This window comes from Girardinichthys multiradiatus, chromosome 21, assembly GCF_021462225.1.
Source record: "Girardinichthys multiradiatus isolate DD_20200921_A chromosome 21, DD_fGirMul_XY1, whole genome shotgun sequence".
NCBI lineage: Eukaryota > Metazoa > Chordata > Actinopteri > Cyprinodontiformes > Goodeidae > Girardinichthys > Girardinichthys multiradiatus.
The window spans coordinates 29,015,399-29,039,971 of NC_061813.1; the positions used below are offsets into that span (position 1 = coordinate 29,015,399).

A 24,573-nucleotide genomic window follows, 5' to 3' on the forward strand; every position below is an offset into this window, starting at 1 on the left:
ACCATGTTTAATTTCCCTGTGGGTATTAGGAAAGTGTTTTTGTATAGAAGTGAACTCAATTTATGTAATCGGAACTGATAAGGATGTCAATAACTTTGCTGTTGGTGATTTTGTTAAAAACAATTGTTGCCTAACATTAGATTTTTTCCCCCCACTCAATGGTTGTACACACTAAGAGGTAAGATTAGTCTAACTGTGAGACTATGCTGCTGCAGTAAAAGATACATTTATTATTAGACTATTTTTTTCATCTTCACCGGGGTAACCATTAAATGTTGAGAACCCTGCTTATGAAGTTTACTGATTGGGTACTAAATTGCACTAACATTTTATCCTTCATAGTACTTCATAAAATCTATTTAGTGTCTCGTCTGCATGCATTAAGTAACAAATTTTATCAGAAATGTCTGTTTACAAGACTATATACACCATGTTGATTAGTGTGTTGATTACTGCCAGTAATTTATCTATGATGACCCCAGTTTATTGAGAAATCAAGTCAATTATCCTGCCACTGATGAAGTCATCCGTAATCTTTACGGATGTTTAATATGTAAACTGATTAAATGTTAACTCTACCAACTCTACCAGGGGATAATAAAAATTAAATAATATGTGCAAATAAAAACAGTATACTGGCGTGGTTACTCATGGGATAAGAAAGTGGGAATGACTTGTGAGACTAAGACAAAAGAAAATAATGAAAATAAGTACAATTTTTGTTACATGTATAATTGAGATGTCCATGTCTTTGAAAATGTTGATACTTTCGCTAAAGCCCTGCTGTAATCTTGTCTTTATGCCCTCTGATGGAGGATAGAGGAAGTGCTACAGGAAGTGCCACAGGTGGTAAGTGCCAGTTTTATTAAAGAGACCAAGATGACTGTGCACATCTGATGAGAAGCAGATCTGTTTTCATGGAGTACAAAGCCCCTTTATTGGAAAGGTGACAGGAAGTAAGATGTAAATACAAAATACAGCGAAAATCTACTCATTATGCATAAAAGCTTGTTTGGAAACCTAACAATTTAAACAATGGTCATCTATCCACATAGCATTATGCTCAAATCTTGTCGATGTCTATAAAAAGCATGTAGTTGCACTGAAACTTGCCAAGAGACATACAGGGGTTGGACAATGAAACTGAAACACCTGGTTTTAGACCACAATAATTTATTAGTATGGTGTAGGGCCTCCTTTTGTGGCCAATACAGCGTCAATTTGTCTTGGGAATGACATATACAAGTCCTGCACAGTGGTCAGAGGGATTTTAAGCCATTCTTCTTGCAGGATAGTAGCCAGGTCACTACGTGATACTGGTGGAGGAAAACGTTTCCTGACTCGCTCCTCCAAAACACCCCAAAGTAGAACTGGTGACTGTGCAGGCCATGGGAGATGTTCAACTTCACTTTCATGTTCATCAAACCAATCTTTCACCAGTCTTGCTGTGTGTATTGGTGCATTGTCATCCTGATACACGGCACCGCCTTCAGGATACAATGTTTGAACCACTGGATGCACAGGGTCCTCAAGAATGGTTCGGTAGCTCTTGGCAGTGACGCGCCCATCTAGCACAAGTACTGGGCCAAGGGAATGCCATGATATGGCAGCCCAAACCATCACTGATCCACCCCCATGCTTCACTCTGGGCATGCAACAGTCTGGGTGGTACTCTTCTTTGGGGCTTCTCCACACCGTAACTCTCCCGGATGTGGGGAAAACAGTAAAGGTGGACTCATCAGAGAACAATACATGTTTCACATTGTCCACAGCCCAAGATTTGCGCTCCTTGCACCATTGAAACCAACGTTTGGCATTGGCATGAGTGACCAAAGGTTTGGCTATAGCAGCCTGGCCGTGTATATTGACCCTGTGGAGCTCCCGACGGACAGTTCTGGTGGAAACAGGAGAGTTGAGGTGCACATTTAATTCTGCCGTGATTTGGGCAGCCGTGGTTTTATGTTTTTTGGATACAATCCGGGTTAGCACCCGAACATCCCTTTCAGATAGCTTCCTCTTGCGTCCACAGTTAATCCCGTTGGATGTGGTTCGTCCTTCTTGGTGGTTTGCTGACATTACCCTGGATACCGTGGCTCTTGATACATCACAAAGACTTGCTGTCTTGGTCACAGATGCGCCAGCAAGACGTGCACCAACAATTTGTCCTCTTTTGAACTCTGGTATGTCACCCATAATGTTGTGTGCATTTCAATATTTTGAGCAAAACTGTGCTCTTACCCTGCTAATTGAACCTTCACACTCTGCTCTTACTGGTGCAATGTGCAATCAATGAAGACTGGCTACCAGGCTGGTCCAATTTAGCCATGAAACCTCCCACACTAAAATGACAGGTGTTTCAGTTTCATTGTCCAACCCCTGTATATTACAATAATTACATGAAAGAACTAATGACCAGTTACCAAGAAATATTCAGACACACTCTTCATCTCTATATTGTTTGAATATTATGTATTTACCTCTATTTGAACTGTTTTTATTTGGACATCCCTTGAATTCTACTTTCAAACTGCTCCATAGTTTTATTCCTTGAAAGGAAATAAAAAAAACTTTTACAAACCACCCCTGGTTTAAAATTAAACTGTCCCCTTTAATTATAACCCCCTTCCCTTTCAATGAACAACTGTTGCACATTACCTTGTATTAGTAACAGTTTGCTTTATATTTTATTAGTGCTGTCTGAACCTCCACAAGGTCTGTGAATTTAAATTTTTCAGTGTTGACAGCAAAAATATTGAATTGGTTTGGTCCCTTTATCCGGTCCCATGAATGATCCTTAATGCTTACTTTTGTAGAATGAATCAAGGCTATTTTACACTTTTACAATTATTACCTCACACCTCTACAGTGGCGCAGTTTGGATCACTGTTGCCTTGCAGCAAGAAGGTCCAGGGTTCTCTGGCTTCCTCCCACAGTCCAAAAACATGCCTGTGATGTTAAGTGGTCTCCCTAAATTGCCCTTAGGTGTGTGAATGAGTGTGTGTATGGTTGTTTGTGTGTTGCCCTGCGATGGACTGGCGACCTGTCCAGGGTGTATCCCGCCTCCCGCCTATAGATTGCTGGAGATAGGCACCAGCTTCCCCGCGACCCACTATGGAATAAGCGGTAGAAAATGACTGACTGACTTTCCTCTACACAGTAATTTTATTATGGAAGAACTATATAATAAACTATAGAAAGTCATTTGTAATCCAAAACCTGTTATTTTCCAATCCCCCTTGACACTTTGATTTGTAGATGTTTGATGGGAGATTTCCAGCTTTTTTGTTTAACAATTTTCACCCTAAGAGATTTTTATTTCATTCGGTTTTTTAATATAAACCCCATCTAAGGGAACTTATTGTTGTGTTTAAATTCTGCTGTATCCATACAGAATCATCTTTGTTTTGTTCAAATTTGCTTAAAGTTCCTTTATATCAAACTAAACTTTTACTTTTTCAGCTCTGTATTATACCTCTTTGCTAACAATAGCAAGTTGTCACCTGAACAAAAAAAAGAAATCGTATCATCGACAAACAGTACACACTTCAATATTTATGAAACCTTACGCAAATTGAATGTGTGAAGAACACTAATCAGCCATCATGACTATCTGCTTCCTGTCACAAAGATGATTTTCACCCATTTCAATGCGGTATCCCTGACGCCATAATGATCAAGTTTGTTCACTGAAATGTTATGCTATATGGTGGTGAATTTTTTCTTCAGATCCAGGAATATTCCAACTGTGTGTTGTTTTTGGTCTATATAATTAGTATGTTTTTCTATTGAATACGAGATCTATTGAAGAGGATCTTAGTTTAGTCTCCACATTCAGAAAATAGCTGATCACCAACATAATAAGGTAATATGTCTAGAATTCACCAATCTTTATTGCTATTTGTAGAAAACAGATAATATACTTAAACAAATGTGTTGTGCAAAAAAAGAAGCAAAATAATTGAGTTGGAATTTATGCTCTACTAAGGGTTCACTGATGGGTCTTCATGTTTACAAAAACACAAAGGTTTTTAGAGCTCATAATTGTCTTTCAATGGAGAGAAGTGCTAGGCTTCATGATTTTAAGCTTTGGAAATACTGATATAATACACTCTTAAAGTCCTTCTGAAAGCTTGAATAGATGTTTGCTAGCTATGTACTAAAACATTTTCTAGGCTATGCCTGCAAAGTAGTCATACATGTTCTGTATTATACCTCCTGTCTTATTGTGAACCTATACTCATTCATTATGGCCTTGAAGTTTAAAAATCCACCTTATCTGTTTCATTTGATCAATTTTAACCCTCTGGTTGCTCAGTTGATAATAATATTAGCATTTTTGACATCTTTCAGTTTTTCAGTACATTCAAAAGTGTAATGGGCCGTGGCATATTCACATCCTGACGTTTACAGTAAATATGTCCTGATCGATCACTGGACAAGGGCTTAAATATCTATACAAAGATGCATGTTTTTTATTGTAAGATCCACAACATCTTATTGTCTAATGATTGGTAGCAATAACTTCTGAATTTATGATAATTATTCTACGTTATCAAAGTAAAGCGCTAACATGCTACCTTCACTGCTGCTTATCTCAAATTAAACTGCGTGTTTGTTCGGTGGAGCTTCTCAACTCTCATCTCTAAGAAATAAGTAGGATGCTTGTTACTCAGTTTTCTTGCCTTTTTCTTTCTTTCATTTCTTTTGTTGAAGCCTGATTTTCCTTTCTTAGTAAAAAACATGAGACATTGTTGGTGCCCCCTTCTCCTCTGGTTGTTGGATCACTCTACACTTAAATCAGATAAATCAATTGTTTTAAGTAGAGATAGGGGCATCAGAGAGTATACATCATTACTGCCAATGCAGAATTTCTTCCCTCAACCACTTTATTCACCCAGTGGGAATTTTATTATAGCATTATTTTATTAGAAATAATAACAAATACAATGTAAAAACCGCTTTTAATGCAAGCTTTTTGAGAGCCCAGTCTTGCAGTGGGCCCTGGGTAAACAGCACCCTTTACCCCCAAGGTTCACTGCATATGTTGTTTTTTACAGGATTTATTGATTGAAATTGTACTTTAAATACCTAAAATTAAAACTGTAACACGTTTTTACTTAATTTAGACCTGAATGCATTGGAAGAAATTTATATTATTATTAATATAATCTCTATTGTAAACTGTCAATATAATACCTTAACATTTTGTTAAAAGTGTCTAATAAGCAATGTAATATTATAAATAAAATCATGAATAAATAATATCATAAAGAAAAGTTCACAGATTAAATATACTTTACTTTATCTTTTTACACAACAACAGTGAGTCACGTTCATTTCCTAGAGGTGACCACACTGGCCACAAATCTTCATATTAAATGTGATGATTTACAACATGAGTGCTTCCTTTTTCATTCGCACAAAAAAGTCAATTCCCCACAATGTGATAGAGGGTCCACAGTGCAGCTTTGCCTGCACACCTTCCAGATTTGATTACCAAAAGGCTTGTTCTGTAAGCACTTGAGGTAAGAGACAGCGACATCGATAAAAGTCTTCAAACACAACGTACCAGTGGCGGAGACAGCTGGGGCTATAAAAAGCAAACAGAGCTAAAATTAGAATGAGTTATATGTTCCTCTGCTGTCTTGTTTGAGGTGATAAAGCTCAGTCTTACTTCGTGTGGTGTAATATGATTAGTGAGAGCTCAGCCTCTGAGAGAAAGATATGAAGACGCATTTGAACAAACAGGGTGTGTATTCTTTTTTGCTATATCACAGATCCTGGTGCCATCATGCATTTAATTAGTGAAGTGTTTGACAAATATAATAAGTTATGGTCAGCAGGTTTATTACTATTAAACATATAGTAAGGGCTTTAAACGTTGCACTGATTCAAGTATTGGCTTATTAAAGCTAAACATTCATATCAGCTTTATGCAGCTGTAATTAGGTCCAGATACTCTACTATAATCAGAAGAAGAGCTTATTAAGAGATGATTGAAGATGAATGAGTAATCACCACTTAACAATGATTACTTTGATTCATTTCAACATAAGACAGTCATGGAAATGTTATGATTAGCCGCCTCAGACATAATTACATGGTTAAGTGTCCAAGAGACAGTTGGCCTATTTTTAAACGTAGTGACATTCAACAACTAAGTATATATTTTTTAAAATAAATTAGCTAAATCATACTTTAGATTATTATATGCACCTTTGAGTTAAGACTGGTGGCTAAACCTGCAGATTTTTTTAATGTTTTTTTTTTCTTAGACTCTTGGTGCATCAGTGTGCATGTTCTTCCCATCACCACTGGGGCGCAGTGCTCACCCAGTGCATGAAACAGGGTTCAGTTTAAAGACAGTTTGTTTTACATTTTCACCTTCTAGCTTTCAAGAATTCAAATGAAAGCATTTCCTTTTAGCTAAGCAAACCATCACCTGACGTCAAAGAGCGGAGGGGACCGAATAGGTCTGAATCACCCACTAAAGATTCAACACATGGCCCTGACGATGTCTGCGCAGAGGAAAGCCACATCTGACTTCTAATGAACAGGATAGAAAGGGAGAGAAAAAAAAAACATTAACATAAGTTTTAATTAGAATTTTAGTCTTATGCAACTTCACACTTCTGCCCACAAAAACTTAGAGAAAATACATTTTAGTCTAATGTGGTCATCTTGCAGCTTCTGAAAGTTGTTAATTTGAGAATTAATGCGTCTCAAAACATAGCTTAGACCACCCTTCTTATCAGAAATGGTAGAGTTTATTTAAATTGTTTGGTTTTGTAGCAGAGACCTAGCTTTTAAACCTATTTCACAAATTTTCAACAGGATTGAAGTTGGGTCTTTAGAGACCATCCAGGAAGCTTAATGGTAAGCTGCCTTAGCCATTCTAAAATCTGAGTGTTAGTGCCTTTTTTTTATTTTGAATAAACCAAATGAACTACATGACCCAAACAGTCACCCTCAGAGGAAAGAAATTCTGGATGAAATTGGGTCTTCCATCAGGACAATGATCCAAACACACAAACAAACTAAGCAGGCTGACAAAAGCTTCCAGAATGGCCTTTACAAAAACCTGACCACAACAATAGCGAAAATCTACTCATTATGCATAAAAGCTTGTTTGGAAACCTAACAATTTAAACAATGGTCATCTATCCACATAGCATTATGCTCAAATCTTGTCGATGTCTATAAAAAGCATGTAGTTGCACTGAAACTTGCCAAGAGACATACAGGGGTTGGACAATGAAACTGAAACACCTGGTTTTAGACCACAATAATTTATTAGTATGGTGTAGGGCCTCCTTTTGTGGCCAATACAGCATCAATTCGTCTTGGGAATGACATATACAAGTCCTGCACAGTGGTCAGAGGGATTTTAAGCCATTCTTCTTGCAGGATAGTGGCCAGGTCACTACGTGATACTGGTGGAGGAAAACGTTTCCTGTCTCGCTCCTCCAAAACACCCCAAAGTAAAACTGGTGACTGTGCAGGCCATGGGAGATGTTCAACTTCACTTTCATGTTCATCAAACCAATCTTTCACCAGTCTTGCTGTGTGTATTGGTGCATTGTCATCCTGATACACGGCACCGCCTTCAGGATACAATGTTTGAACCACTGGATGCACATGGTCCTCAAGAATGGTTCGGTAGCTCTTGGCAGTGACGCGCCCATCTAGCACAAGTACTGGGCCAAGGGAATGCCATGATATGGCAGCCCAAACCATCACTGATCCACCCCCATGCTTCACTCTGGGCATGCAACAGTCTGGGTGGTACGCTTCTTTGGGGCTTCTCCGCACCGTAACTCTCCCGGATGTGGGGAAAACAGTAAAGGTGGACTCATCAGAGAACAATACATGTTTCACATTGTCCACAGCCCAAGATTTGCGCTCCTTGCACCATTGAAACCAACGTTTGGCATTGGCATGAGTGACCAAAGGTTTGGCTATAGCAGCCCGGCCGTGTATATTGACCCTGTGGAGCTCCCGACGGACAGTTCTGTTGGAAACAGGAGAGTTGAGGTGCACATTTAATTCTGCCGTGATTTGGGCAGCCGTGGTTTTATGTTTTTTGGATACAATCCGGGTTAGCACCCGAATATCCCTTTCAGACAGCTTCCTCTTGCGTCCACAGTTAATCCTGTTGGATGTGGTTCGTCCTTCTTGGTGGTATACTGACAGTACCCTGGATACCGTGGCTCTTGATACATCACAAAGACTTGCTGTCTTGGTCACAGATGCGCCAGCAAGATGTGCACCAACAATTTGTCCTCTTTTGAACTCTGGTATGTCACCCATAATGTTGTGTGCATTTCAATATTTTGAGCAAAACTGTGCTCTTACCCTGCTAATTGAACCTTCACACTCTGCTCTTACTGATGCAATGTGCAATCAATGAAGACTGGCTACCAGGCTGGTCCAATTTAGCCATGAAACCTCCCACAATAAAATGACAGGTGTTTCAGTTTCATTGTCCAACCCCTGTATATCTAAATATTTGTGGGGTTATACATGTATATTTGAACCTGTATGCATAGTTGTACTCTTGTGTGGAATAGAAAAAATACATAATAGATTTAAATTTGTGCAAGCAGTTTTTAAGATTAATTGCAGTTTTACCTTTAATTATGTAATCCAGAGAAAAATAAAACATCATAAAATCATTAAAAGTCTCAAATCAATAGGACATTTATGTCCATGATCAGTACACCTAAACTTCCCACCCAAACTGAATATACAGGTCCTTCTCAAAATATTAGCATATTGTGATAAAGTTCATTATTTTCCATAATGTCATGATGAAAATTTAACATTCATATATTGTAGATTCATTGCACACTAACTGAAATATTTCAGGTCTTTTATTGTCTTAATACAGATGATTTTGGCATACAGCTCATGAAAACCCAAAATTCCTATCTCACAAAATTAGCATATCATTAAATGGGTCTCTAAACGAGCTATGAACCTAATCATCTGAATCAACGAGTTAACTCTAAACACCTGCAAAAGATTCCTGAGGCCTTTAAAACTCCCAGCCTGGTTCATCACTCAAAACCCCAATCATGGGTAAGACTGCCGACCTGACTGCTGTCCAGAAGGCCACTATTGACACTCTCAAGCAAGAGGGTAAGACACAGAAAGAAATTTCTGAACGAATAGGCTGTTCCCAGAGTTTTGTATCAAGGTACCTCAGTGGGAAGTCTGTGGGAAGGAAAAGGTGTGGCAGAAAACGCTGCACAACGAGAAGAGGTGACCGGACCCTGAGGAAGATTGTGGAGAAGGGCCGATTCCAGACCTTGGGGGACTTGCGGAAGCAGTGGACTGAGTCTGGAGTAGAAACATCCAGAGCCACCGTGCACAGGCGTGTGCAGGAAATGGGCTACAGGTGCCGCTTTCCCCAGGTCAAGCCACTTTTGAACCAGAAACAGCGGCAGAAGCCCCTGACCTGGGCTACAGAGAAGCAGCACTGGACTGTTGCTCAGTGGTCCAAAGTACTTTTTTTGGATGAAAGCAAATTCTGCATGTCATTCGGAAATCAAGGTGCCAGAGTCTGGAGGAAGACTGGGGAGAAGGAAATGCCAAAATGCCATAAGTCCAGTGTCAAGTACCCACAGTCAGTGATGGTCTGGGGTGCCGTGTCAGCTGCTGGTGTTGGTCCACTGTGTTTTATCAAGGGCAGGGTCAATGCAGCTAGCTATCAGGAGATTTTGGAGCAATTCATGCTTCCATCTGCTGAAAAGCTTTATGGAGATGAAGAATTCATTTTTCAGCACGACCTGGTACCTGCTCACAGTGCCAAAACCACTGGTAAATGGTTTACTGACCATGGTATCACTGTGCTCAATTGGCCTGCCAACTCTCCTGACCTGAACCCCATAGAGAATCTGTGGGATATTGTGAAGAGAACATTGAGAGACTCAAGACCCAACACTCTGGATGAGCTAAAGGCCGCTATCGAAGCATCCTGGGCCTCCATAAGACCTCAGCAGTGCCACAAGCTGATTGCCTCCATGCCACGCCGCATTGAAGCAGTCATTTCTGCCAAAGGATTCCGGACCACGTATTGAGTGCATAACTGTACATGATTATTTGAAGGTTGATGTTTTTTGTATTAAAAACACTTTTCTTTTATAGGTCGGATGAAATATGCTAATTTTGTGAGATAGGAATTTTGGGTTTTCATGAGCTGTATGTCCACAATCATCCGTATTAAGACAATAAAAGACCTGAAATATTTCAGTTAGTGTGCAATGAATCTAAAATATATGAATGTTAAATTTTCATCATTACATTATGGAAAATATTGAACTTTATCACAATATGCTAATATTTTGAGAAGTACCTGTAGACCTTAGACTTCAAATTCAGATGAGACTCAAACTTAAATTTTAACTCAGGCCCAATAACTAACAGCCTCCTTGCCTTATAGTATAGGATGTTTTAGATCAAGCTGGCATCTTCAAATCAGTGAATGTTCTAAACTGCTTTATAAATGGACTGAACTGGACTATATCTTATTGAATTCCACATGAATCTGATTGTATTGGACTGAATTGCTATTAGAGGGAGTCAGACCTAAATAAACAGGCAAGGATTTTACATAGACCTGTTTGTTTTAAAGTTCCTCAAACAGGATATGGTTGTGATTTGGGGCTATAAAGCTGATCTCCATTGATTTTGCTAAAATGATTGCCTCAAATATTCCATGTCTAACTTACCTATATATATATATTTATATATATATATATATATTTATATATATATGACATACAGTAGGATCAGCATAAAGCGCTGGATCCAGATAAGTTTCCACCTGCACAGGGGTGAGCTTCTTCCCTAGATCTCCCATGACTGTTAGGCTAACTGGTTACTCTAATCCTCCTTTAGGATTGACTGTGTGTCTGCATAGTTGATTGTCCTGTGTTGTGTACCCTATCTGTTTGTGTGACAGCCTGGCAGTCTGTTAAGTGTTTACCTCACCTCTAACCACCTCTAATGACTGCTGAAGATAGACATCAGTCCTCCTGCAATACTGCACGGATACGTTGCTATAGACAATGGATTGATGGACAACTGAGAGAATTTTAATTTCAATTCAGTTTCAATTCAGTTTATTTATATAGCGCCAATTCACAACACATGTCGTCTCAAGGCACTTCACAAAAGTCAGGTTCACACATTCCAATTATTCCTAACCATTGAGCACTGCAGTCAGATTCAGTTATTTATTCAAATTGGATAAAAAGTTTTTCTATCTAAGGAAACCCAGCAGATTGCATCCAGTCAGTGACTTGCAGCATTCACTCCTCCTGGATGAGCATGTAGAGACAGTGGACAGTCACTGGCGTTGACTTTGCAGCAATCCCTCATACTGAGCATGCATGTAGCGACAGTGGAGAGGAAAAACTCCCTTTTAACAGGAAGAAACCTCCAGCAGAACCAGAACCAGGTTCAGTGTGATCGGCCATCTGCCACGACCGACTGGGGGTAATAGAAAATTAAAAGAAATGTATATTTCTTTCTTGCTGGTTTAATGTTTAAAAAACACAACCTGTGTGTAATTTTGACAATGATATGGTACCTAAATCCTAATGAAGATCTACAACAAAGTACTAAAAGAGTAGCAACTTCTCTATATTATGTGAGTGGAGAAACGTTTTATGCAAGGGAGCTATATTCAGCACTGGACAACACCCAAAGACTACAGCTTTGTTGCAATTATTAATGAATAGAAATGCAGTGTCAGTTATACGAATAATACACAAAACATACACTAACATATAATGTTTAACTACCTGTCTCAGTGGCAGGTCAGTGGTGCCAGCTTTGCAGAACAGAATAGGTTGTTTTTATTGACGCATCTACAACATATGACACCTTAACTAATAAAAAAGTGATCATTTTAAAGTCGACCAGCTCAATGTGAACTCTTGAACAATCTGCTTTAGTATAAAGTTGTGCGAACCTCAGCAGCTCATGTAGCCAATGGGAAACATCAAGCGAATATAATCAAATGTAGCTTGATTATAAAATACCTTTTTACTCTCATACATGTGATTTTCTTGTCTCTAACGCTCATTTCAGCACTTCAAGCTCTGAACAGCTCCCATGCTGCTCTCAGCTGGCTCCAAGGCCCGTCTTGTGATCTTACTTATGGCGTGACGTCAGCTGTTGACATCAATTCACAGTTTAATTAATGATGATGTCTGAATCAAAGAACCATTCGCTTCTTTCTTTTTGTAAGAGTTGGCCCTGGGCCTTTCATTGAGGCGGAAGACGTCTGCGCTCTTATGGGACAGAGAAAGGGAGGAGTGAGGGCGGTATGGCTGATGACGCAGCCGCCCACCCCCACACCGCACCTCCAACTCTAACTCCCACCCCTTTCCCCTACATGATAAGTGAGAAAAGTCGACCCTTTCGGATTCATGGATAAAAAACTGAAGGGAGTTAACTTCACAGGACTCTGGAAAGTTTTCACAGAGACAGCAGGTGCAGCCGTGGCGCTTTTCGTCCCGTCCATGAGCGACTGAGAAAAGTCCCTGAGAGCTGAGCTGAGGGCGCACGGTTTGCTGCACAATCCCAATAAGGACACTGAAGAAATACTTCCCAGAGAAAGGTAGAGAGAGAAAAGAGAGAGAGAGAGACTGAGATAGAGATCCTATCTCACTCTCCCGGTTGAGGTCCTCGGAAGATCGTGTCCATCGTCTCGAAACTGGTAAGATGAGGCGCTTTTACGCTACATAAAAGTTCAAAGATTTTGGATAAAAAATGTCTTCCGATGCAGTTTTATTTTTATTTTAGAAACATATCTCCAATGTTCTGAATTTAATCGTATCTAATAACATTCTAAGGAGCGGATTTCACTTTTATAGTTAACAACAAATCCTATTTTATTCTTTTTTATATATTTTTTTGCAGCAGGACAATGTCTAGTAAAGCAACTCTAGTATTGCTCATCTATGGAATCATAATGCATCACAGCATTAACTGCTCACCTATCGGAATAAACTTTCCAAGTATAAGGTAAGTAGCTGTTTAAACACTTGTTTGTTCTTAGAATCTGTGAGAATCCCTTTATTGTACAAGTGCAGCAGCAAGAACTAGATCTACAAGTTATGACTGTGAATATTACAGCTTATTACAGGATACTATCAGCTGACAGACAATCTATAGGGCTGAGGTGCATTTACCAGGGAGAGGAGATAATGTAATTTAGGCTGCTGCGCAGAGCCTCAGGCTGACCTGGCAATTAATCGATCAATCTATCTGGTGGAATAATTAATAGGAATTAAAATGGAGCAAAATGGCTCCAGATAAACAGACATGAGACATTGCTTCCTTTTCTCATTTCTAGAATAAAAGTTCAACTCTTTCAGCTTAATGTTTGTTCAAGATTTTTTTTTCTCCCTTTTTAAACATAATTCAGACTTGACAGTGAGGTTTATGATGAGGGTGGCAACTCCTTACCATCCCTGGATTTTGATGGAGATCAGTTGGAGGTGAGAAGCCCCTCTTCTGTCGCAGACGACGTCTTCACCATGTTCTACCCATCAGAGAAAAGGTGATTTTTTTATTATCAAAGAAACCTAAATATTAATTCGTTGTCCTTCATTAGTGTAGGAGACATCTGTGTGGAACATGTCATTTCTGTATTCCTGTCTATGTATCTGTTATGTGTGAATTAATGTATCGTCAAAATGTTTGTTTTTTCTCCAGTGGATTATATATTTACATATATATAGAGCGAGAGTGAAAAATCTTAGAATATTAGAAATAGAAAACAACTCAAAAGAAATCTGGTGAAATTCTATCATCTATCTATCTATCTATCTATCTATCTATCTATCTATCTATCTATCTATCTATCTATCTATCTATCTATCTATCTATCTATCTATCTATCTATCTATCTATCTATCTATCTATCTATCTATCTATCTATCTATCTATCTATCTATCTATCTATCTATCTATCTATCTATCTATCTATCTATCTATCTATCTATCTATCTATCTATCTATCTATCTATCTATCTATCTATCTATCTATCTATCTATCTATCTATCTATCTATCTATCTATCTATCTATCTATCTATCTATCTATCTATCTATCTATCTATCTATCTATCTATCTATCTATCTATCTATCTATCTATCTATCTAAACATTTTAAAAATACTAAACATAATTTTCAAGGTCTCATCCTTTTTTTTTAGCACTTTTGCCATTTTTTGGCTCAAAATTTTACTTTATTCCACTAAATAACATCATAGCATGGATATGTGCTGCCCCATAGAGTCTTAATATGTGCTGTTGCGTTTAGTGTGTGTGGTGATTTTTACTGTGTGGCTATCTATATCATCCCAGAACGGAAAGACATGCAGACGGCATGTTTAATAAAGCCTACAGGAAGGCGCTGGGTCAGTTATCAGCAAGGAAATACCTTCATTCTCTGATGGCAAAACGTGTAGGGTAAGAATATCTTCTTGTTCGTCCCTTTTTTTCTTTAAATCGGCTGCTTCATGTCTTGTGTGTGTCTTTGTTCCTGTGTGTTGGGTCTTTAAATGCTCATAACTCATGCTGTAATATGTCTGTGGTGTAATTTTTTTTTTCTTCAACATGATGCCAAATCTGTCCCCCCCCCCCCCCCCCCCCCCCCACCCCTTCTTAATAAATCAGCTCATCATAAAATCGCCAGGAAGAGGAGCAAACTGCTCTTTGATTAATTTGGGAACTATCACTTTCCAAGATGGCTGTTGTGGAAAAAGCAGTAGGGGACAATTAAGTTTAACAGTTTAGATTTATTTCCCTGTGAATAATTTATGGGGCCAAATCCCAGTGGATTCTAATTGGAAGGAAGTGGGTGGATGCAGTTTGTGGAAAATACACGCTGAAATTCCTGTTTTGGTTTGGATTCCTCATGCGAGGTCTTTTGTTAACAATCTCAACCAATCATGCTATTATTCCCCCTTTAGGGTGACTGAACATATATATATATATATATATATATATATATATATATATATATATACATATGCCTGGTATATATGCCCATCACATAACCTTGTGACATGGTTCCCTATTGTATCTCTTACAGTGGGGGCAAAACACTGGATGACAGCTCGGAACCCCTCACCAAGCGACACTCAGATGGGATCTTCACAGACAGCTACAGCCGCTACAGGAAGCAAATGGCTGTCAAGAAATACCTGGCGGCAGTCCTGGGGAAAAGGTACAGACAGAGAATTAGAAACAAAGGACGACGGATGGCGTATTTGTAGCATCTCCCACTAAGCCTCCTGAGTACAGAGAAACCCCCCCCCCCCTAAAAATCAATGTGTTCAGCCCCAGATGAAGTCATTTTGGAGAGTTTACCAATCAGTGGATCGCTTTTTGTGTTCCTAAAACATGTATTTATGTATGAAGTAAGCCATTAATTGAATATTTTGATAATATTGTTTTCATTTTGTACTTAAAGCACTTAAGGATGCACTTATTTCCAATGTGGACCAACATTTGTTAATTTAGAGAGAAAAAATGTATCTTGTTTACCATGAGAATCTGTTCCAACAGTTTTGTCTTTTAAACTTTTAGCAAAAATGCAGAAACAAGAAGGAAATAAACTGTTTAAAAGACAATCAATGCATTAAATGCTGCTTTTTTTCCCCATGAAACATAACATTAAGAGTTTAGTTGTCTCTATTCACAACAGCCTTGAAGACATAGGTTTTCACCATGTCCTACAAGGGATAGACTTTGACGCCCTCCCGGACGGGGATGAGCTTGACGCTTTTTTGGGAGACTGGCTGAAACAGTTTTCTCCCGAATTTGCGGTGAGTTTCCGACTCTTTCCCGAGGCTGGGATTACTCAAGTCTCTCCTATTTTTTTCTTTGTTCTATTCTTTCTTCTCACTTTGTGAGCTTGTTTCTGACTCTCAAATCCAGCACTTTTTTCACCTCATCTGTGCTCCTGTCTCACAGATTATTAGTTGACTTTATGACAACAAGAACGTAGGCTGTCAATGATGACAGTGCCAAAGGAATCTGCAAATCTGGCTTGTTTTTGGTTAAAGCGGCAGTTACAATTTTTAAGTGAGGTTCTGTGAGGTTATTATGTGTGATAGTTCCCCTACCTATAGTATAGTACCTATAGAAAGATGCTGCATTGCAGTAAGTTTTTGTAGAAAAGTGAATAAATCCTCTGAGCAGCTGAAGGGTCTAAGATATTTTGCCAAACAGAGACTGCTGCATTTCTACCTCTCACCCACATGCATGCATGGAATAAAAAATTTGATTTTGGAAAATGCTTTCTAAAATGGAAACATTAGCTTCTTAACAGTTGTTCTGGAATAATCTTTAGCCTAGCACAGCTTTAGTCATGCTTAGGATAGTCTTCTTTGGAAATTTGATGCAAATGCCTAATATGCATAATTGGCAACATGCATGTACCTGCATTGGACAGTGTATTTGAGAGAAATAACATTATGGGAGAGACAACTAGGAATAAAAAACAAACCTAAAATATGCTTACAAGAAAAAAATGCGTCTTCTGTTGCTTCTTGGATTTTTTTAATGTCACAATTGCAGCTCTTCCGGTTATCTATGACACAAAAGATAATCTCTGGCCAAATTTCTTTTGAGGACTGTCATTGCTTTGAGATTGTAGGTCCGCAGCACCTACTGCTAATTGAAACGAGTAAGAACAATATATTTTTTCATGTCAGAGACTCCAAAAAATTACTATGACACCAGAAAATGGCATCAGATTTGTGACTAGTAAAGTTTTTGAAAGCAGCTTCCAGGTGGGTCAGAATACTCAATACATATAGTGACAAAATTGCTAGTGACACTTATTATTGTTGACGTTATTGCCACCCGCTGGCACAGCATAGGTATTGCGGCATCATTAGCTGGAATCCCAGAGGCAATGTAGATGTGAATGGGATCACGAACCGATAAAAACAAGTACCCGTAGTGGTGTAGCTATGGTAAAACTTACAGAGACCCAGACAGAATAAATAGTAACCTAGAGTAAAAAGCCCTTTAAAAATTAGTTGAATTTTTTCCAAAATTAATTTTTATGTTGTGCTAAATTCTGTTATTACATGATTTACAAAGTATTGTGATTGTGTTCTATCTAACTCACTCAGTTCCGCAAAAGATGGGTTTTTTTACATTTTTGATGCCCAGCAGTATTTTGTTACCTCTGGAGATTCTGGATAGGCTTCTCTGCCGTAATGCAGGACTAACTGGGCTTAAGAAAGCTACTATAATGTTCTACAAAACCTCACCTAAAACACATGTAGATGTACCTTTTTTATCCAAAGAACTCTGTAACTGGGTTCATACTGCTACAAAAAGCACATAGATCTACAAAACGTGTTCAATTAATACGCTTCTCGCTCTGTTGAGGAGCTTTGTACTTTGCTGAGATGCCAGGCATGTAAGCTTGCTTTCTCTATATTTTGTGTGAGTCATTGAAAATTACACCTAAAAGATTTTATTCTTTGCTGTTTCAAGTAATCGTGTGTGAATAAAACTTAGCAAAAAAGCACTTTTCCCACATTATAAACTAAGTGCTTTGTTTTGAACATTGTAATATTTAATGACTGGTGTTTAAGCAGCGTTCTGTACTCTGTCCAGGTCTCTCCCACATGCTGTAATGTAATCTGCCCTAAAAAACAAAAACATGTGGGGGAGATCCGGGCGGACTTGGATCTGGTTTGGCCAGATCCAGATTGAAAATGAAGTCTGGGCTTTGAGAATCTTGAGAAGGTGTAGATAAGGGTTGGGTATCTTTGCTCTGTCGCTGATTTAATACATATCTTATAACATTACAGGCGATCAGATAATTAAAAAACATATGAGCAGCAATCCCCAATTTTGATAAGATTTTATTCACTTCTCAACCACGATTTAAAGTGCATTCATCCAATGGAATATCGAACAGCCAATGAGAAATTGATCTTTTTCCCATTAGAAACCAGATAGTATTCTGGTGCGTTCTCCTTGCACTCAAAGGTTGGATTTTCTGAATTGCCAGTCAGAAATACAACAACAACACCGCCTAAAGTCAGAATTCTTTAGTACCCAAAAGGGCTGCTGCTCATATAGAACATAGTAGAAATTACAGGCCTAAACTACTTATCAGCACTTATAAGGTTTTATTATTATCCTAGGGGCAAACATAGTGCTGTTGTGAATATAAATGTAAATATAAAATGGAGAGAAATCTATTGTTACAGGCTTGCAATGCTTACTGCCGTTACTATAGAAACCAATAGAAATTAAAATGTAACCACATGAGCCCCACAGGTCTCACACACCATGCATGTTGCAAATGTCACTGCTACTCAGATATCACAGCAAAGGCCCATTATTAACAGTACTTATTAACAGCACTATCTCAGTCAACATCATGCAGACTCTTTGTCTACACTGATGAAGATTCACAAACTGGACTCTTGGAACTGAAAGTGAAACTGATAGTTTTATTTATATTTAGCTTAATTTAACTAATAAGTAATTGAGCGCATGTGGACACTCACAGAGCATTGGAATTTCTTTCTCAGACAGTTGATCTTGACATGGAAAAAAATACAACAATGCACTGTACTCTTGTCCTGACCCAGTAGAACATTGTAAATTCCACATCCTTGATCCCAACCCACATGCACTGCTCAAACCCAGAGACCATCAAAACTGACATACATACTTCAAAGATATAACAGGATCTGCTTAATTTCCCCACGTGATCTGAGTAATACCAGTTAATCATAACACCACGTGGAAGATAGAAAACACGGAAACGCAATATCAGAAAAATGTCTTTCCAGATCATGAACAATAACAATGTAAGTAAACCTTTAAAAGCTGAATCTTTAGAACTGTAATGGCAATGTAAACGTAATCAAATAGAAGTGATTCAGAAACTGGTGTCGTTTAAATCTTGCTAAATCTTGCTAAAATAATAGTAAAATAAAATAATCTCAACTCTGGTGAGATTTTCAAAAGAAGATTAAAATAACTTTACAAAAGAAATGGCAGCACAATAAAAAGCCTTACAAGTGATCTTTTATAAGGTAACTGTCATCTAATTGGTACAGATTTTTGATTTACCTTTAAAAATTATGCATATAGTTCTAATTTAAAAGAGATTTTATTAAAATGTTAACATTGTGTTGTACACATGTGTCTGAATTGTGCACGTTTACATCAGTTGATCTTCGTATTAGATTAAACATATTATAGTTTTTTATCTGTGAATATAACGTTGGACCCCATGGGTGTAAACATTTTCAATGTGTTTTCAGTAGTTAAAATCAGCAAAATCGTTGCCCCCTGACAGACTAGCTCTTTATCTTCTACTGCTGTGTGGATTTTCTCAGTTTTCTTCAAATTCAATTTGATATGACACCTTTCTGACCCAGATAAGGAAACCTATGGTGGATTATAACTTCCCAGAACCTCACTGAAATAAGTCCATATCCATATCCCTTTACATTCTGAGGTTTTCCATAAGTGGAAAATATCAGATCTAAGCAGGAGGACCAGAGTAGTTTTGAGGTTTTTCCTCACCTTTCCTTTCCCACTTCAACAGTGTTCACAAAGAGATGCTCCACTTCTGACTCATGTGAAGTGCCAATGTTGTGTATCTACCAACTTCAACCTAATATGTTTGGAGATTTTCCCTTGTATCTCTGCCCATATAATAAGTATCAATGACATTTCAAGCATAAAAAGCAAACAATAAGCAAAAAAAAAAAAAACAACAACAAACAAACAAGAAAAGTAATGATACTTGTTACATGGTTTTCTCCATCAGTTTGTTCTGTGTTAGGGACATAAAAGATGGTTTGAACTCTGGATCTATTGTGCTTCCCTATTTTCTGTCATGTGAACCGCTGTACAAACTCCTAGCAGAATGCATGATTAAACTAATTGCACCAGCTCATCGTATCTGTGCAGAAAACTAGATGGTTTTGCTTGCTTTCTGACTTCTACATATATACATATCTATTATTGCTGGATGTTTTGTTGTTTGTTGAACTTTGTTATGAATGTACTTTACTGTTGATAAGAATTTATCAATCTGATGCAATCTATTAAAGCTTACTATTATTTTTTTTAAGATACTTCTAAATGAGCAGTTGTATCTTATGATTTCTGGCTGCAGAGACGCACAAACGCTTCCATAATTGATCACATTTTAGAAACAGAAAGAACATATACTGAGCAAGCAGACAATAAACCTGCCGATTATCAGGCAAATTTAACCAAACTATAACTCACTTACGGTGCTTATCAATAAATTACAATATATCTCCAAAAGTAAATTTATATCAGTCAATTTACATATTAGATTCATTACACACACATCTCTGTTCATCTCTGCTCAAAATATGGCTTACAACTTACGGAAATCAAAGAAATAACATAAGATTAAACAGGTTAAAAATAACACTTGTCCAGCAGATAGTCATTGACACATTGCTCAAAGGGAGTAAGCCACAAAAGCACATTGCTAAAGAAACTGGCTGTTCAAAAAGTGCTGTAGCCAAGCAAAGGATAGATCAGTGGAAGAAAAAAAGTGCATTAAAAAGAGGTGAATAACCAACTGGGATAATGCAGCACAGAATTGCTAAGTGTAAGGACCATGTTGCCTTAATTATAGCTTTCAGCTACTTTGCATTATTGGTTCTGGTGTCTCTCATCTTCCTCTTGACGATGCTAGATTCAGAATCAGGTTTAGGTCTGGCCAGTTTGCTGGCTACTCAATCACAGTGATACTATGATTATTAAACAATTAAACCAGCAACAGTCCAGTCTTTTATTTCTTTAGCCCAGGTAAGATGATGGCATTTACAGCCCATGTCCTGAATACGTCTTTATATGATGGTTATAAGCTACAGTTTATACCTTGAGATTCTCACTCAGTCTTTTAAATGTGTTTAGCTTCACAATCATCTCATTGATGCAGTCACCCCAGTTACTTGTGCACCTTTATCTGCCACACTTTTATTTTCCACTCATCTTTCTCATAATATGCTTACATTCAGCACTCTGAGAACAGCCAGCTACTTTAGCAATACCCTTTTGTGCATTATCCTCTTTCTGGATGCCATTGATTGCTTGCCGGACAATTATCAAGTCAGCACTCTACACCTTGATTGTTCAGGCTAAAACATAACATTTCTGTTAAATATTTTCAAAACAAATCAGTTTTGCATTTGCATGAGCTGTAAGCTATAATCAATATCTACAGAAACTGCCTAAGGTATATCTCTCAGTGTGTAATGAACCTATAAAATATCTAAGTCTCACTTTTTAAATTGAATTTATAAAATAAATAAACTCTTGTATGATGTTCTAATTCATAGACAGGCACCTGTATATCAAATAAAAAGAGAACAGGTTAAAGTTGTTCCATCCCTCTGTTACTGTATCAATCTTTGTTTACTTCTGCATTTTCCTCCAGGCTTTGTGACGCAGGGGAGCGGTTTGCAGCTATGGTGCCTTGCATCGACTATAAAAAAAAAAAAGAAAAAAAAAAAAAGAATTGCCATGAATCACGGATGGCTATTTAGTGGCCCTACAATGCTGCACATCTTTGGCTCATGCTTCATCACCATTTTTTGTTGTTGTCGTCTTCATGTCCCATGTGTTTGATAGGATCTTTAGCCGCTTAGACAAGATTCCTGCTTGCACTGCTTTGTGTTTTGCACTTTGTTTTAGAGCTTTAGGTTTTTGTGAAAACAGTGGGGGAGGGGGGAGGCGGCAGCTCCTCCAAGAAATATGACGTGTGATAATGAAAGCGCCAATAGCCTTATGAAAGTGAATTTATCTTCAGATATATATATATATATATATATATATATATATATATAAACTTGTGTGAAAAGTGAATATTAGATTAGTACAAGGGTCGAGTCAATAAATGTCTAAAAATAAAGGTGTTGTAAGATTTGTATGAATAAATTTTTGTAAACAACAAATATTTTGTCCAATCCTTGAAGCTAATCATACCCTGAGTTGTGAATTTATCTAAGCATATGTAGTCTTTCAGCTGAAAAAATTCCCTCTGCTGCTTTGAGGGAGTCTTACAGAATAAATAAAGAAAGATCGAAGAAGAGTTGTGAATCATTGAGCGTCACTCAGTGAAACATTGCAACTCAGAGTAATAGAGCACACAAACATTCAAATTAAACTCATCATTATGCCTTATGTGGATTATGTGGATGCGCCGTACCTTGGATATTAACAGCAAACCCAACAAACAAAAGCAATAAGGGGAAAGAGAGGATTTAGAGACTCTCCTACCCGTTTTTCACAGTAACTCAGTGGTTTTTGGCAGAGGAGAGTAGACACCAGTTGGCCGGGTGTCTGCCTCCCCTTGGGACAGCATGAGTAAAAGGCAGTCGTGGGAGGGATCACCCAGCCCGTGCTACACACTGCTTTGGTGCACTTTACACCTTCCCTCCTGCAGCAGGCGACGCTAAGGGCCTGCCGGGCCTGGAAGAACAGTTGGCCGCGCTCGGCTTGAGGGAACAGAGCAGCAATTTGAAGCAGAAGAGGCTGCATATGCAGACATGAGGGGATACATGTGTAGAACCATGTTTTCATAATTTGTTAACGGTAAGGACTTACTGTTGTAACACCTGCTGTAACATGAAAAAGTATCCGCACCCATACACATATATTTGTGTTTTTCACAGCTGATATTTCAGACCATCAAAAGAGTTTTTCAGATCTTAGAAAGATTACCGGAGTAAATACAAAAAGGGGCTTTGAAATTAAGGTTTTTATTAAGAGGAAAGGCTATCCAAACCAAACTACCTGTGCTTTAAAATATCATTGCCTCCCTTATTAAATCATCAATTACCTGTGATTAACCACATTTTTGGTCAAGTGTTAATTAACCACATGTTTTTGTCAAGTGTTATCAAGTTACTTGATCTGTAGAATTCAGAAATTATAGAACCAGTTTGACAACAGCAAGTAGGCCAGAAGATCTGAAAAAGCAAAACCACATGTCTGGATGGAAAGAAATTGAAGAACAGATGAGAAAGTTAGAAGTTACTGACATTATCATATCAGGATAAGACTGCAGGTGATTCAAGATGATGGCACTTATCCATGCATATCTACAGTTTAAGTATATTATAATTTACGTTTGTTTTTACTGGAATTTAAATATCAGAGTTTTGAAAATCTAGAAAAAAAAAATGTAAATGAAAACAAACTGATCAAATAATACAAATTGGATTGTTTCCTATTGAAAATGATCAAGAAGGTCCAAATTGAAAAACAAAAAACAAAAAAACACTTGGAAAAACAAAATTGACAATGAAACAAACTCAGAAGGTGATGGAGGGTCTTGGAGCACATGTTTAAGGTCACCCTACATCACCTCAGTTGGATTTAAGTCTGGACTTTGACTAGACCAATCCAAACCATTCACCTTGTTTTTGTCAAGTCATTCAGAGGTTGACCTGCTGGTTTCCATGAGATCATTATCCGTCTGCATAACCCAAGCTTAAGGTCACAAATTGATGGCCAGACTTCTCCTTCAGGATTTTCTGCTAGAGAGCAGAATTCATTGGTTCTATTAATTACTTCAAGTTTTCCAGGTCCTCAAGCAGCAAAGCAGTCACAGACCACCACACACCCATCACCACGTTTGTCTTTCAGAAATATATTCTTTTTCTGAAACACAATATTAGTTTGAGATGTAATGGGATGCAGGTCTTTCAAACAATTTCACTTTTGTCCAGAGGTTTTGGAGATCATCTAGACAATTTTGCAAAGGGCCTTGTGCTCTTTTTTGTTAGCAGTAGTATTGCCTTGGAACTCTCCCATGGATGCCATTTTTACCCAGTTTTTTTCATATTGTTGAATCATAAGCTCTGATGTTAAATGAGGAAAGTGAGGCCTGCTGTGCTTTAGATAATGTTGTGGGTTTATTTTTCAGTTCCTGGATGAGTTGTGGATGTCCTCTTAGACTAATTTTAGAAGTCCGGTCACTGTTTGGAAGGTTCACCACTGTTCCATGTTTCCTCCATTTGTGGAAAATGGCTCTCACTGCGGTTCGGTGGGGTCCAAAACCCAGACTGCTAGATGTCAGAGACTTCTATAGGTCGGTCCATGATTTGGTGCTTTCTGACAGCTTTTGGCCTGCTTCATGTTATCAGACAGGTTCTGTTTAGGTAATTTCTTCATTCAACTGTGATTAATAAATTTGTTTCAGATCTTGCAAAAAAAAAAAAAAACTTGTCCTTGTCAAATAATGAATTTACCAAGGGCAGGTTTGGATAGCTTTTGTCCCTTACTGAGGAGGAAGCTTATGAAGAAAAAACTGATTTTTAACAATGCTGTAAAAAATAAATGAACTGAGGTTGGTTTCCTGTTGAAATTCAAACTCTGTGGGTGTGGAGGGTGGCATTTAGAACTCTCCACCACCCACCCGGGTGACCTCCCAGCCGTTCTTTCATCACCTTTATAAATGTGTGCGTCAGTGTCAATTAAAGACATTAAAGAGACCCCCCATGTTTTATGA

General features: G+C 38.1%; 1 protein-coding gene across 3 annotated transcripts; it reads left to right on the plus strand.

The window, feature by feature from the left end:
* The first annotated feature begins 12,399 nt into the window (after positions 1 to 12,399).
* LOC124858461 (glucagon family neuropeptides-like) lies at positions 12,400 to 21,947 on the plus strand. 3 transcript variants are annotated; one of them, XM_047350519.1, is made up of 7 exons: positions 12,400 to 12,730; positions 12,934 to 13,038; positions 13,442 to 13,576; positions 14,385 to 14,489; positions 15,115 to 15,249; positions 15,730 to 15,850; positions 21,496 to 21,947. In XM_047350519.1, the coding sequence occupies exons 2-7, from the start codon at positions 12,941 to 12,943 to the stop codon at positions 21,502 to 21,504; spliced, it is 603 nt and encodes a 200-aa protein (XP_047206475.1). In that variant the 5' UTR covers positions 12,400 to 12,730; positions 12,934 to 12,940; the 3' UTR covers positions 21,505 to 21,947. The 3 variants fall into 3 exon arrangements, with proteins under 3 accessions (XP_047206475.1, XP_047206473.1, XP_047206474.1); XM_047350517.1 differs by lacking the exon at positions 14,385 to 14,489 and having other exon boundaries at positions 12,404 to 12,730; XM_047350518.1 differs by lacking the exons at positions 14,385 to 14,489; positions 15,730 to 15,850; positions 21,496 to 21,947 and having other exon boundaries at positions 12,409 to 12,730; positions 15,115 to 15,655.
* Positions 21,948 to 24,573: the final 2,626 nt, after the last annotated feature.